This window comes from Atractosteus spatula, chromosome 18, assembly GCF_055471065.1.
Source record: "Atractosteus spatula isolate fAtrSpa1 chromosome 18, fAtrSpa1.hap1, whole genome shotgun sequence".
Lineage (NCBI taxonomy): Eukaryota > Metazoa > Chordata > Actinopteri > Semionotiformes > Lepisosteidae > Atractosteus > Atractosteus spatula.
Genome location: NC_142723.1, coordinates 8,092,550 through 8,108,754, shown reverse-complemented (window position 1 = coordinate 8,108,754; position 16,205 = coordinate 8,092,550). Strand labels below are relative to the sequence as shown.

General features: G+C 37.8%; 1 protein-coding gene across 2 annotated transcripts; it reads left to right on the top strand.

Annotated features, from left to right (window-relative positions):
* Positions 1-830: 830 nt before the first annotated feature.
* On the top strand, positions 831-15,714 carry LOC148818536 (cytochrome P450 3A40-like). Of its 2 annotated transcripts, XM_088936560.1 has the most exons (13): positions 831-963; positions 2,007-2,100; positions 2,619-2,671; positions 3,450-3,549; positions 6,076-6,189; positions 7,486-7,571; positions 8,201-8,349; positions 9,165-9,292; positions 9,445-9,532; positions 11,673-11,833; positions 12,518-12,741; positions 14,029-14,191; positions 15,301-15,714. In XM_088936560.1, the coding sequence occupies exons 1-13, from the start codon at positions 893-895 to the stop codon at positions 15,403-15,405; spliced, it is 1,536 nt and encodes a 511-aa protein (XP_088792686.1). In that variant the 5' UTR covers positions 831-892; the 3' UTR covers positions 15,406-15,714. The 2 variants fall into 2 exon arrangements, with proteins under 2 accessions (XP_088792686.1, XP_088792687.1); XM_088936561.1 differs by lacking the exon at positions 2,007-2,100 and having other exon boundaries at positions 859-963.
* The last annotated feature ends 491 nt before the right edge of the window (positions 15,715-16,205 follow it).

Below are 16,205 nucleotides of genomic sequence, written 5' to 3'. Positions count from 1 at the left end.
ATTCCCAAACTCCCAGAATCATTTGCTTAAAAACTTAACTCCTGTACTTGATATTATATGTACTGTACTTCCTCTTGGTTTTCAATTGTGTCAGTTTGAAATTTTAAACCCGTATCTAAAATACAGCTATTGATGGTTAAATTATATATACTTATTGCATATATAAACAATCTGTGTACTTGTACATCCATTATTTGCATCTGCAACTGTCTTTTCAAAACTTCCCTTCAATTTAAAGTTTAACTCATGTAGCTATTTTGGTATGACGTTCTGCTTAATTTATGATGTTTTTAATTTTGTTAGAATGTTTTTTTAAATTTAAAGGAATGTCTTCTGATTAATTAATGTCAGTCTGGCCATTTGTGTTATTAGAAGTCATAACATTTCGTACACACCTCACTATTACATGCTTCTTCACAAACATATTGGTGAAGGACAAAATAGAACCATAAATCCAATAATTATGTAATCTACAGATAAACATTGACAGATATGACATCACACTCTTAACATAGTGTAATGTCGCAAAAACAAATGTATACTGTAACAAGCAGATTGAATTAACAAGGAATTCAGTAATTTCATAATATTGTTCTATAATATTGTACTGTATGGTTAACTTCAAAATATAAAGGAAAAAGAAAATAATTAAGAAAAAGGTTTCTTGGCCATTTAAGACCATTCTTTGATCATATGTATCTGTCATATTCCGATAACGTTCAAGTTACCTACAGCCAAGTTTTCTTATCTGAGAACTTGGAACTGAGAAGTCTCCGCCCCCGCTTCAAGCTCTTGGGATAAAACGAGTTGATATACACGGAACTGTGTATATATACAAAACAAAACTATAGCAGAAGGCGAGAAGGCAGTGAATAGAAAGGAAAAGTGCATCATGGCCGTCCTTCCATCTTTTTCAACCGAGACCTGGACGCTTCTCGTTTCGTTCTTAACTCTTCTGATCCTGTGAGTTACATTATTCGAAATTTTTGTACTGTTCGTAGAGAAATTTAGTCGGACTCTATATTACCCGAACGATTTATCATTTTAAAGTAATAAATAAATAAACCAATTTTATTAAAAAAACATACTTGAATTTAAGCGATTGTTAATAGTTACCGATTTGTCACTGCCTGAATTCTTTAAAGAGTACTGTCATATAGGTGGGTGTTCATTCCGTGTTGTTCGTCGTGAATTACGTATCAATGCAGAACACATTCAATTAATTGTTGAAAGGGTAAATGAAGTGCTCCTTAAATATGCATGAACTTTAGTAACCAGTAGGGTTATTACCAAATGTGCTAATAACATTAACGCCCAAACATCTGGTGTTTTATTTTACCAATCGACTAAAACGGGTAGCAGGTTGGGATGAACGCTTAAAATGTTTTTGACATGAATTTGTTAACCAAACTTAATGAAATCTTAAATTAAAACAACAGAAAAGGTTTTTTTATTTTTGGAAAAGGTTGATTAATTTGTGTAAACTGCTATTATGTAGTAGTACTGGACAAAAGAATCTGTTTATTTTTATTATCTCAGATGTTGCTTATCGTTGTGTTTTTAACAGTTCACTAGGGATTCTCAACCAGTAATGAAACGGATTTGAGCCTGGACCATGTCACTAATCTGGCTGTATTCTGGCCAGTATGGCCAGTATTCTTGTGGTGCACAGCAGCCTGGGCTGAGGGTAGGGTGAGATTAGTGGGTCTGAGCTCTCTGCAGAAACACAGCATGAGCTGTTGCCTCCTGAGCTCTTGTAAGCATGGGGAGCTGTTGGTACGGGGAACACCTGAACACTGAAGCTCCGGTACAGGGTTGAGGTGTTAAATGACAAAGCAAGTGTCTTTACTGTTTAAGCCACTTGGGAGGCATCAGAATAGCAAGAGCTCTGTGTGTCCCAAAACCCCCAGGTGAATTATTCTAGCCAAATCCAGATTTGTTTGAGTAGATAAAATTTTAGTTAGGTAAGTACTTTCAACTGTCTTGTGTGTCTTTTGTGTCTGAAGGTATGGCATTTGGCCATATAGTTTCTTCAGAAAACTGGGAATTCCTGGTCCTAGACCTCTGCCCTTTTTTGGGAATTTCCTGGAATTCAGAAAAGTAAGTTCTAACAAATTTTGTAAGTTTGAAACAAATTATTTCACAGCCATATCATTACATGTGTATGTACACATTCCTTTAGACAGTTTGAAATATAAATATAAATATAGCTCAGCATTTGAGAAACCATGCTGTACATTTCGATTATCCTTTGTCATTGCTATTTCTGCTTTTTTGAATTTGAGTTCTGCAAATATTTTTTTTGCTTCACAGCTACAATATAGTTTTGGGCAAGGAAGAGTAAGAATTGGTTAGTGTTCTCTGGTTGCATATGCTGAACCTCCTGTACAGTATGTACCTACTTCTGTTGGTTACTGAGCCAAGGACAACAGAAGGTGGTTCCCATATGGGGTTTTCAATATTCTTTCAATCATTGTTTTAATCTACTACAGTCTACAGGAATGGAATGCAAGATTTGCAGTCTATTTAAATATCCAATGGAAAGAGATACTCTTGTATTGTATTTCTCTATGGTTTTGACTGACTTTGGAAAACAATAATAATACGTTTTTCCACAGGGTGTTCATGTTTTTGATTTGGAGTGTTTCTGCAAATTTGGAAAAGTCTGGGGGTGAGTACAGTGATATTGCTGGAGTTGGTTTCATTCTAGCGTTTTTATTTTAAATTCCAAGCCTGAATTGCCAATTGTTATTCTTTTCAGAATAACTTGTAACTTGAGTCTTGTAACTCAGGGCTTTGTGATGTCTTCCCATTTCAGAGATTGCATCACTGTAACAAGAAGCTTAAAGTGAATGATCCTGTTGCACTTGCCTTCCCAGACAGACACTGTCAGAAGGTCCACTTTGTATCTAGCCACAAGCCCAAAAAACAACAGAGCTGGGATATTACATTAAGCTTTTGATCACAGACACACATGCACTTGGGGAATTTGGTGTTTTAATTGAAAGAATAGAAAACCATGCTTGGCATTTAAGCCAGACAATCAGAGGCGCACATCTCCTGGCTCTTTGGGGGCTGCACATCACAGCTGGCTAATGATGTCATCAATCAAAATCCATCCACATCAGGACTGCTGAATTACAACCTGTATTACACGTAGAGCCTTTACTCAGGTGTAATTTGGAATGGAATACTTAGACAAAGTTAGCTGTATAATGACCTGTCTCAAAGAAAGGCACTTGTAAATCTTACTGAACACCATAGGATGCTTGAAATAAACAGAAAATGGAGGATATAACTTCAATTTATTGTGCTAATTATGCTTGGTAAAGTTTTGAGTATAAACATTTTGTAAGCGCACACATTCTGAAAAAAATAAGGAACTTGACATCTGGGACTGTATTTCAGTTTTGTGGTCTCACTTTCAGTTTTTTTCTTTTGTTATCCAGGGTTTTTGAGGGCAGGACACCTACACTGGCTATCGTGGATACTGCAATAATCAAAACTGTAATGGTGAAGGAGTGCTATTCTTTGTTCACTAACAGGAGAGTACGTAATTTTTGTCATCTCTTTAGATCTATTACTACTATTTTTTCAGCATTGAGGACATAATCACATAGAAAGTTTGGAAATGAGAAGAGGCCACCCAGTCCATCTAGCTTGTTTGGTTTTTAATAGCAATGTGATCCAAGGGTTTCAGGTTCAAGTTTATTGTCATACGGTATAATCCGGAAGTGACTGGAAAATGGCTATGGGGAAAACACAGTTAGGAAAGGAAGGGATGGCGAACAGGGGGCGGTGCCGACGGTGATCAGGTGGGGGGAACGCTGGCAGACAAGTCCAAGGAAGTCCAAAAGGGAAACCGGGGCACAGTCCATAGTCCAAAACTGGGAGGTCCATCCAAAACAAGGACGATTGAAATCCCCAGGAAGGGGGAACTCGAACAGGAACACAAAGGTTAAAAATAGAGTGACTAGGCCGGGCGCTCTGAGCCCCAAACTGAGCTTGGTCAGGACGCTTATGCCTTCAAGCCGCGGACGTAGGGCGACCTGAAGCTAGGTGGGCATCCGGGTGTCCGTCTTCCAATGCAGAGCCCTGATCTTCCAGAGCACCAGGTTTAAATAAAGGACGGAACAGGGGGCAGGTGAACGTGATAATGAAAAACACAAAAGGCTTGGAGCGCCCTCTAGAGGATGGATGACGATCGTGATAGTATGTACCTGAGAACAATGAAATGCTTACTTGTGTGTTTTCCTCACATTACAAATGACATAACATTGACAAAGAAAATGACATATAGTAAGTAACAAATGACATCACACTTCTTGGAGACAGGGTACATGGTAATAGCTACACTTTTAACCAGCATTTACAGTAGATAGCAGCTGAGTACAAAATTCAGCAGTGGCAGTATTTTCAGTTCAGTCTAAAATTCGAGTGGTGGCAGTATTTTGAGTTCAGTGTAAAATAGGGGTGTAAGTGGGGGGAGGATTTCAGATGTGAAGTTCGGGAGTCTGATGGCTGTGGGGTAGAGGCTTTTATACTCCTATAGCTTCTGCCAGAGGGAAGAAAAGAGTAAAGTGCTTTCCCAGGATGGTTTTGGTCTTTGATTCGATTATTCACCATTCTGAGGCAGAGTGTGGAGAAGATGGTCTGAATGGAAGGGAATTCTGTGCTATTGATGGCCTCAGGTGTCTCCACCACCTTCTGTAGTTTTTTACATTCATGAGCAGAGCAATTGCCATACCAAAGTGCAATGCGTCCAGTGATAATACTTTCTACAGTGCATCTATAAAAATGTATGAGTCTTTGAGAAGACATATCAAATCTCCTGAGTATGTAGAGGTGCTAGTGTGCTCTTGTCATTACTTCATCTATGTGATGGGACCAGGTCAGATTGTTGATGATGTGAATACCCAGAAACATGATGCTGCTAACCATCTCCACAGCAGCCCCATTGATGAAGTCAATAAATAGCCCCTTAGTTTTGCTGACATTGAGGGAGAGGTTGTTGTCTTGACACCATACCACCAGGTTCTCAACTTCTTTCATGTACTCTGTTTCATCATTATTTGTGATCAAACCTACAATGGTGGTGTCATCAGTGAACTTAAAGATGAAGTTGGAGCTGTGTCTTGCTGCACAATTGTGGGTGAACATGGAGAACAGCTGGGGACTGAACGCACAGCTCTAGGGGGCTCTTGTGTTGAGGATCAGAGTGGAGGAGGTGTTGCCTATTCTCACAGATTGAGGTCTGCCTGTTGGGACGTCCAGGATCCAGTTACAGAGAGAAGTACTATGGCCCAGGTTTGAGAGTTGGTGACTAACATGAATAGGATTATGGTATAGAAATCTGAACTATAATCTATGAATAGTAATCTATTACTTTCAGCCATTTCATCCAGCTATTTCTCAGTAACTTGTTTTAGACTTCTACAGCTATTCTACAGTGCCTTCAGTTCTCAATTTTAAAAGTGCTTTCCCATTGGAAGAGCCAGTAATGGCAGTACTACTAATTTTGTCAAATTTAGTCCTGAATTGAATCTAAATATTTTGATTTTTATGTAGTTTGTACAGTGTTTGTTAATCCTTCTATTTTGGAATCATATGAGAATTTCACTAGTTTGCTAAACATATCAGAATCTACAGATTGTGGACAAATCTGGAAACATCTGGGTAAATGGGCATCATGTGTAGTGAAAGTAAGGGCTTCCACACAGGGGTGGCATATGTGCTAATAGAGCAGATACATCCCAGCATGCTTAGGGTGTATACATGTATACAATGCTGGACAGGCCTGGTCGCCCATAATATTAATATTATATATTAATATTGTCAGATGTTGGTAATAGTGTTCATATTGATAGAGTATTGTTACATCAAAATTGTAATTTGTGTTGCCAATATAGCAGATTATATTCTCAAAAGCTGGACATATTCTTTATTGTGAGTTGTTTGCTATCATTTTCATTTTAAAAGAATTGCTTTAACATCATAGTTTTGTTTTTCAGAATTTAACACATAACATAATATCTGTCAAACCTTTTTATTGTAGTACACTCTATTGTATTTCAGGAAGCAAAAATGGTAGGACCAATGTATGATGCTCTGTCATTGGTAAAAGATGAGAAATGGAAAAGAATTCGCAGTGTGCTTTCACCATCCTTTACCAGTGGACGCCTGAAAGAGGTCAGTGCTTTTTTCCCTTGTGCCTGATAGCAAGATGCATTCATTCAAAAAGCACTGGCCTTCCATGCAAACCACGTGGAAGGATCCAGAGCTGTGAAAAGAGCTACAATAATTTCACACCACTTTTTCAACAATTTGTTCAAGTATGGTATTACCAAAATAAAAAATGGTATTGGCCAAAATAAAAAAATGGGGTTATGGCAGTGCAATACTTTGAATTAGTTAATTGGCAGAAGTGTTGTGTTTCTATTTGATTGGCATGAGAGTTCAGGAAAAACATCCCTCTCTTTCAAAAGCAATCAGTCACACAGCTACAAGAACTAGACACATCCAGCTAAATAAGATACAGTAGTTGGAATTTGGACTCTGTGAGAGCCATGTCAGTGAAGTCTCAGACTACTATAGTGATAAAACATTCGTGCTTGTCGTTTGTTGATTGTACAGTATGTAGATTACATTGAGGAACTACTAAATGTCTGCATGTAGGTTGCAAACAGAGGAAGCAGAGATAAATTCAGCACTCAAAAAAAGAGTGAAATATTTGTAGTTTCAGGTGTACTCTTCACCTGAAATACACCTGAAACATAGTATTTGTTTTTATCAGTATCCACATCCACAAGAATTAAAGCATTAATTCTGATGTGTTTCTCTTTTTTTATATTGTTTTGTTTTATGCAAGTTAAATAGAACCTCAAGGGTCCTGAAAATTTAATTTGTAATATATTATACCTTTTTTGGATTTGAAATGATTATACTATACTGTATGTAATGCCCCCTCAGATTTAATCATACTCCTAATGAAACCAGAACAAAAAATGCACACAACAGAATGAGTTATGGATTAGTCTTGTTTAAAAAATATCAAGTTATACTATAATAGTAATAGTATTTTAACACACAGAGCAAAATCATATTTGGTGTGAATCACTGAATTCCAGAAAGTTCAGGGGTCCTTTATTCAAACCTTTAAGTATTCTTTTAGATCAAGGTGGCTCTTTTAGATGAAGGGAGGTTGGGTGGCAGGGAGACTCTGTGCTTGCCCTCACAATGGAACAGTATCAAAGCGTAATGTGTAAAAAAACAATCAGGCTGACACATCTCAGGTGATGCATGGATATCTGTTACCCTGCAAGCTCAGTTAGGAAATGCAGAAACCTGCACATGCCAGCTAGAAAGGCAGTAAATATATTGATGTGCACTGTAAGATAGAACCTTGCGGTTATAAGGTTTCCCGTTACTTTGATGTACAGGTCTTGCATTCTTGGAGGTGATCATGAAGGAAGCTTTCTCTTACAGGTTTTTCCAATTGCAAAGCAGTGTGCTGACACTTTGGTTATAAATTTACATAAGAAAGACCGGAGTCAACCTGTCCAAATTAAGGAGTAAGTAACTTAGATACATTTAAGCTTGCATCCATCTATACATGACACAATGAATAAACTGTAGATTCACCTATTAATATTGCTAAGCAGGTGTGAGCCTGGTCAGTACCTGGATGATAGAGACCACCTGGGAAAAACTCAGGCTGCTGCTAGAAGAGGTGTTAGTGAGGCCAGCAGGGGGCGCTCACCCTGCTGTCTGTGTGGGTCCTAATGCCCCAGTATAGTGACGGGGACACTTTACTATAAAAAGGCGCCGTCCTTCGGATGAGACATAAAACTGAGGCTCTGACCCTCTGTGGTCATTAAAATTCCCAGGGTGTTTCTCATAAAGAGCAGAGGTGTTACCCAGGCATCCTGGCCAAATTTCCCCTTGGCCTTTACCAATCATGGCCTCCTAATAATCCCCCTCTTTGAATTGGCTACATCACCCTGTTTTCTTCCCCACTGATAGCTGATGTGTGGTGAACGTATTGGCACACTGTGGCTGCCGTCGCATCAACCAGGTGAGGCTGCACATTGGTGGTGGTGGAGGGGAGTCCCCATTACCTGTAAAGCGCTTTGAGTGGAGTATCCAGAAAAGCACTATATAAGTGTAAGCAATTATAATTATATAATATCGCTTTTTCTAGTGTCATTGGACCCTACAGCATGGATGTTGTTACCAGTGCCTCCTTCAGTGTCTCCATTGACTCTCTCAACAACCCTGATGACCCCTTTGTGACCAATGTCAAGAAGATGCTCAATTTCAATTTCTTCAACCCTATTCTGCTTATCATAAGTATGTTTTTATGTTTAGCTTCTTCGATTGTCCAGATACTGATTCAGAGGATATAAAGTATAGGGTTAGTCAAAATGCTGTCGACAAGTTTGACATTTTATTACAAATTAATTGCATGGGTTATTGTGACAAAAAAGGATTCAAACAAAAGCATAAATATCAAAGTTTCTAAATGTTACCTTACAATCCTTCGCCATCTGTGGAGGAGAAAACAAAACTTTAGTAAAATAATTGGCATTTATACTTGTCAACAACATTTTGACTAACCCTGTATACAGGTACCTGCAATTTTATACTGTACTGTTGGTAAACGTTGAGATGATTTAGATTTCTTATGGCATGACAGTTTGAATAGTTTTCTCTGACAGTGATATGTTAGTTCTTTTGTCAGTCTATCTCCATTTCATAGTATTCTCCATGAAAGCACTATTCTCAAACTGGACTCTTCTTATTACTGCAAAATTAAAAGTTATCTTGTCACCACTGCTAAAGTCCAGCAGCACCTGTTCTGCATGATCATCTGCACTAAAATTATCATATTCTGAACAATTAATTAATGAGTTAATAGAAGAAATCTGAGGGGAACTTTGTACTTTTGTCAGACATGTATTTTTCATTTTTAATGGTTCCAGTGTATTTTGTAGTACTATCTTTATACTGAAGTTATAATGCTCAAGTTAATGAGGAAGTGTTACAAATGCATGTATGCATGTGAAATGGAAAAATTCCACTGAATAGTTTTCCCATAAAATATAAAACTGTTGCTAGTTCTTATTCATTGGAAGACCTGATTGTTTTTTTTCCCATTATTACAGCTATATTTCCTTTCACTGCTACATTGTTGGACAAGCTGAATTTTAGCCTTTTCCCTCAGTCAGTGATGACCTTTTTCTACGACTCCTTTCGCAAGATAAAGGCAGAACGTAAACAAAATATTCCCAATGTAAGTTCTGAAAAAGACAAATGCTTTGTGCGTGCATACTAAATACATATATACTATACATCCATATTATATACATTACTATACAAAATTACCTTATATAGTCTGTCTCTTGAAGAGTAAGGTGACTTCTGTCTATGTACTTTTCTCTACAGAATCGAGTGGATTTCTTGCAATTGATGATGGATTCACAACTTCCTGAGAATAACTCAAGCATATATGGAGAAAAGGAAGTTATAAAAGGTGCTGTACATTTATTTAACTGTGTTTCATTAGATTTTAATTTTAAATATCCAACGATTACAGTTTCTATAATTTTTTTTCATGCGCCCTTCTTTTACTTTATCTGCTTGTTTATCTGATGTTACTATGATTTATGCTGACTCGGGTATATATTTATGAATACATATTCAGGGTGTTATATTTGAGCTTGACATCTGAAACAGTTTTTGATAAGCCAAAAACAAAATGAAAAACCCTGTTTGGTATAGCCTATGAAACTTATGCAGATACACAATGAAAATCATGCCTGTATTAAGCATAATAACTCATTAGGCAATTATTTTTTAGGCAAAAGATAGTTTTAATAAATGCAACAACCGCTAAATATATGACCATGCCTCACTCAAGTAATGGGGATCAACTAGTTGATATTGGTATAATTTAATGGGGCCCATCTGTGAAGAATATGTCTGGAAATGAGATGTTCTGTTTCAATGACCAGCAGACTAAAGCACGACAGTTTCTGGTATAGATCAATCCTTATTAAATGATGACCATCCTCTTTTGGATATCAGGGCACAGATCAGAGAAATGAGGAAATTGGCTCTGTAAGTGACCGGCCACAACCAAGAAGGCAGCCATACCAGATCTGACTTACCAGTATTTCACTCTTATCCATCTTTGTTAAAAAGAATTCCAGAAAGAAATAGCCTGCATGTCAGCTGAGAGAGTAAATCCCTCACAAAGTTGGAATGTTTGTGATGAATTCTGTTTTGCCTTTAAGAGACACTGAATAGTGACATTGCAGTGAGCTTTATGTTGCCTTTTGTGTTTAAGCCAATCAATGGGTCAGTGGAAATGTGAAAATTGTGGGAAGGAATCTCCTTTAACACTAGAATGCCTTATGTGTAGACAGTGGACGACCTTACTACTTGGAGATACAATGACAAAGACCCTGAGTTCCTGGAAATGTCTGTCAATTTTCCAGTAGGACATTGACAGAACACACAAGTGCTAGGATTACAGTGGAACTACAAGAAGAAAATAAGAGACAATAAGTCTTGTAGCGGCCAGTTGTTTCTCCAGATCTGAGTCCTATGGAACATCTTTGGAATAAATTTGCCAATGGGAGACGACCTTGCCAACGTCTTACAGCAGGCAATCCAAAGGCTAATCAGGCCTATCTATCAACATGGAATTTTTAAGACTCAATAAGGTTCTACTAACTTCAGAATAATTTTTTGACTTGTATTTTCTTCAGATTTTCTTTGACGTTGTTTGATGTATAGGTTTAGACTGCTTGATTAAATCTACTAGACTGGATTGTTTAATTCCTTTTATGCATCAGTACATATAAAAGCAAGCAGAAAATAATAACCTTGTGATCTTATAGTGTGACCATATTGTTATCCAGACAGTTTTTATGCTGCTGTAGTTTGAAGTAAAAAAACTTCAATTGTAAATTTGTATGCCAAAAACAAATCCATTCATAGTGGCTTGATGACTGCTTCTTGACCACAGCATTTGGGCTTTATGCTTCTGCAGCATTTCTGCATCACTCAGTTGTAAAACCTGATAATGTCTAAGCAGGGACACCAAAAATATTATTGAGGAGCAAGTACTGTAAGAGAACTATGTGTTTAGACATGGAGTCATGATTGAACTGCATTCCCCAGAAAACTGTAGATAAAAAATAGAGAATGACCTGTCATCACATGGCCAATCAGACTGTTGGTCTTGTGATAATCTAAGATAAGATCAGGAAGCAGAGGCTTTTAGATTTCTTGTATCTGCTATCTGGAGACTGAGGGCAGATACATGTGTGTGCATCGCACCGTGGGAGAAGTAGCCAAGACAGAATGAGTGAAAGACAAAAGACCAAGAATTACTGATTTAAAATGTGTCTTTGATTTTATAATGGCATTATATACTGTACCAGTGCCGGTAAACAGCTTAGGTGCCTGGATTTATGTTTAGTCAGGGTCTAAAAAAGTCACCTAAAGCTAAATAAAGGTACCCTTAATCTGGGATAAATGACACCATTGTCCCAAAATATTGTGAGCTGTCACAATATGTTCCTTTTGTTCTATAACACCATGTAAGATACACTCCATTTTGTATATTAACCTATATCAATATTTTGCTTTTCTACATTCAACAGGTCTAACAGACCATGAGATCCTGTCTCAGTCCCTGATTTTTGTTTTTGGTGGTTATGAGCCTACAAGTACATCCCTCTCCTTCTTAGCATACAATCTTGCCACCAACCCTGATGTCCAGAAGAAACTACAAAAAGAAATTGATGAAGTCTTCCCAAACAAGGTAGTAATTTCTCACTACTCATTCACATTCTTGAGCAGCCAATAGTTAGGTGTGTTTTTTTTTTGTCAGGGAGCAATTGAAACAAAGCTGCAAAGTTTGAACTTTATTATTTGCTTCATTTTGTGTTTTGATGTTATTTTTTTAATTGTTTCTTTTGTCATACTTCTATTTTACCAACATCCTATTGTTCTACTGCCTTGCTTGAATTGTCCTTGACAATGAAACCACACATTACAGGCTCTTGACTGTTCATGAATATGCTTTAGTAATTGGCAGCTTTAGACTGCATTTAGCCATCAAGAACTTTTGTCAGGCCAGACAAAAACATAATTTAATGTAATGTTTGTAAAAGTGTTTTGGCTTTAAAGTGCTTTAGTTGAGAATAGCCATGTGGGCAAGGTAGACAGAACTACTCTATAAAATAATCCAAAGGGTAGCTGTTGTGTGGGTGGCAGTAATGTTGGTGGAAGAGGACATGAGCTAAAAACTCTGTGAAAGAAAGTCTGAGTTGCTGTACCCTAGTGAGCAGGTAGTTGATGGGAGTTGGGGTGAACGTATGTTATTAAATTATGTATTAATGAATTACCCTCGCTAAACAAAATAATTTAAAGTTAGAAAGAGCAGCTTTATTGGTCTCATTGGAGGCTGGTGGCTTTACAAATTACCTGCTGCCATGTTTTCAAGGCTCCTGTAACATATGAAGCACTCATGAAGATGGAATACCTGGACATGGTCATCAGCGAGTCTCTCAGGCTGTTCCCTTCACCCCGTCTTGAGAGGATGTGTAAGAAGACTGTTGAGATTAACGGGGTGACCATCCCAGAGGGAATCATTGTTACAATACCAGTGTATGCTCTTCATCATGATCCCGATCACTGGCCTGAACCTGATGTCTTCAAGCCTGAAAGGTTAAGTTCTGTCTGACTTGGTTTTTTGGTTTTCCTGAGAATATGCAATATCCTCATTGTAGGCTTATCATAGTCTCCGATTAGCACAAACCTCCTAATTACCTGCCTCTTTGTCAAATGTTTAATCCAGAACTAAATGTCAGTTTGCCATTGTGTAGACTAAAGTAACCTCAGACTTACTTCATGCTGCTTTCACATGGCATTTGGAATTAGTTATGGAAAGTTGGGTAAAATATTCAATTTCATGTGGGTCTGGGCAACGCCACTTAGTTTTCTGTTATACTTATCTGATGTTTGTCATCTCCAGTTGTGTGCTTTTTAAAATCTCAGCTCACTTCTACAAACCCCATGACCACACACAGGAGATAATTAGGAAGTGAAGGCAGACACCTTTGACCTGCCTACTGTCAGGATTGACCCACTGAGGAAACGGGAAGATGGACCCTATGTGGTACCTTAGGGGTCTAGACGAGAGGCAAAGTCCGCGTCAAGTTCCGAGGATCGTAAAAAAAGGCAGGAGAGAAGGTTTCCAATCCAGAATAGGGCAAGACTGAAGTTGTAGTCGAAAAGGCAGTTCCACGAGTCAAAAGGTGAAGGTCAACGAGTAGGCTTCCAAATCCGAAGGGGCAAGACAGTAGATGTAGTCAAAGGTGAGTTCTGTGGTTAGTAACAAAGAGCAAGAAGGAAAACAGAATCTAAGGGGAGGTAGGTGAGCAAACAAACAAAAAACAGGGGCTTCTGGAGGGTTTAAGTATTGTGCAAGGGAGAAGGTGCGCTGATTGATGGAGTGTCGTGGTTGGCTGATTGGCAGGAGCGGTGTCGTTTAGCAGAAGTGCTCAGGGCTGGAGTGTGATTAGTGCGAGTGCGCTTCCGTGTGAGAATGTGGTGGGATGAAGGCGCGACACCTTCCTTCAAACCACGTGTTTTAACACATCATGGGCACCACAGCCGCATAACAGACGTTCAGTGTCAATTGGAGAGCTCCCAGAAGGCCACAGAGGTCATTTTATTTGTCAAGAACAGAGAGAGGCCTGGCTGAATATTCCTGTTCTACTTGCTTGGAGAATCACAGTCCCAGTTACCTAGTGACATGACCCTGGCTCAAACCAGCAACATAGACCATAGCTCAGCCTGTGCCCAGATATGCCCGTCTACCAGTTGAACCACTCAGGAGACTAGGTTGGGGTAGCTTCAACTTTAGTAAAATCTAAATGCTGCTTAATGCATTATGCATATACTTCTATCCGAAAGATTCTGAAATTCATCATCTACCTGGTATGTTTGAAGATTTAGCAAAGCCAACAAGGAAAGCATGGATCCCTATGCTTACTTGCCATTTGGAACTGGACCTCGCAATTGCATTGGAATGAGGTTTGCCCTAATGGTTATGAAACTGGCTGTTGTGCAGCTGCTTCAGAGCTTCAGTTTTGAAACCTGCAAGGAGACTCAGGTGAGTCATTCTGTTCATACAGTCTTTGTTTTAATTCAGTCACCTTCTTCGTCTTAATCTCTGGGGAAGACACTCTACTTAATTGCCTAGCAGACTGAGTAGAAGACTATAGATTACAATGTAGTTCAGGTGGGTAGCTGCGTCAGCATGCGTAGGCTGCAAAGGAACAAGTAATAGGTTTATTCCATGCTGAAAAAAAGAAGAAAGAGAACACAACGTTTCGGCCGTGGAGCCTGAAGAAGGCTCCACGGCCGAAACGTTGTGTTCTCTTTCTTCTTTTTTTCAGCATGGAATAAACCTATTACTTGTTCCTTTATAGATTACAATTTCCAGCACAGTAGTGGTTTTCTGACTGCATAAGATTCAAGAGAATGGCATGGCATTCATTAGTTATTGGGATTTAACAAAATCCTTTATGTTAATGGTGGATGCTCTTAATTGTTTGCTCTCATCATGTCAACGATCAAATCAATTAACACTGAGATTGAATTAAGTGAGCATTCCTTTGACTGTCTGTAATTAAAGTCACTCAAAAACTGATCTGTTCTTTGATCTGTTTTTTTTATGTTTGTGAAACAGAATTAATTTAATCAAACAAGTAGTGTATAGTATATTGTATATATCAGCCTTAAAGTGAGAGCAATATGTTTTTTTAAAAACAACTACAAAAGATATTTTTCTCATTGCCATTGTAATTTTGGTGAGAATTTAGAATGCTTATTTTTATTATTTGATTTAAGTCAAATACCTATTGTAGTACAGGATGAAATATCAAAATCAAAATCATGGAACCTTAAAAGCTTAAAGTTTTAATTGAGGTGATTGATTATTTAAAATGATCAGCTTTAAAATTACATTGCAAAATTTTCTAAAATAAGGCTAAATAGATAATCCCATTAATTGAAACTGAATACATCAGTCATTCTAATAAACTGAAATGTTTCCCTTCAAGAGGATTTTATAAATAATTTCTTTTTAATATTGCTAAAGAATACATTTTTGTCTAGTGAAATGCATTACACATAAAGTCTGCAAATTATGTTTTGTTTTTTCCAAATGCAATTTAAAAATTATGCCCTGTATTTTTCTATTATTGATTGCTTTTTCAGGTCCCGGTTGAATTGAATGCTATTTTTCAGCCAAAAAAACCTATAACACTGAAGGTTGTCCCACGAACTCCGTCAAGTGCTGATGAAGTGCTGGACTGGAGATGAATTAGAACAGAAGACATTTTTATCTGAATTTTCCTTTGTTAATCACAAATAAAGTCCGTAATGCGATGTCAACTGATACCAAGATTCAAATAAATTTATCAGAAATACTTTTTAAAGTTACTCCTAATCTAAGAATATAGAAAACATATTTACATGCATCCTTGTCGGTCTAGTTGATGTGTCTAAAAAGACCTTCCTCCCCAAAAAGGATGAAGAATGAAGGATGATGAAGGTTTTTTACATTTCTTTGTTAAATCTTAAAAAGTCACATTTTTGTTTCAATAAACTACGCTTTTCAAAAAAGAAAAACTGTTGTTACATTTCTAGCAAAAAACATTTATCTTCTAAAACCATCCTTATCTTTAAAAAAAAGGGCAGAGTGGTGGCTCTTTGGCTAAGGATCTGCACCTGTGGCTGGAAGGTTGCCAGTTCAAATCCCGTAGCCTGCAGAGGAATCCTACTCTGTTGGGCCCCTGAGCAAGGCCCTTAACCCCAGCTGCTCCAGGAGTGCTGTACAATGGCTGACCCTGTGCTCTGACCCCAAACTTCTCTCTTCCTGTCTGTGTGCCTGTATGTCTCATGGAAAGCAAGCTGGGGTATGTGAAAAGACAAATTCCTAATGCAAGAAATTGTATATGGCTAATAAAGTGATCTTATAAAAACAAAACACTTTATATTTGTTAAACAGAAGAGATATGGTGACTTGGGTTACAGCACATACTCAAATCTCAAAGAGGATTGAGAAAGTACATTTTTTTGTACCTTAATAGTACACAAACTCCAACACAGAATCTGAATCA

Excerpts from the sequence above, each read along its gene's own strand:
- LOC148818536 (XM_088936560.1), top strand. The coding sequence starts at position 893 with ATGGCCGTCCTTCCATCTTTTTCAACCGAGACCTGGACGCTTCTCGTT. Across the intron at positions 11,834-12,517 it reads ATGAAGTCTTCCCAAACAAG|GCTCCTGTAACATATGAAGC; the intron begins GTAGTAATTTCT and ends CATGTTTTCAAG. Across the intron at positions 12,742-14,028 it reads GATGTCTTCAAGCCTGAAAG|ATTTAGCAAAGCCAACAAGG; the intron begins GTTAAGTTCTGT and ends GTATGTTTGAAG.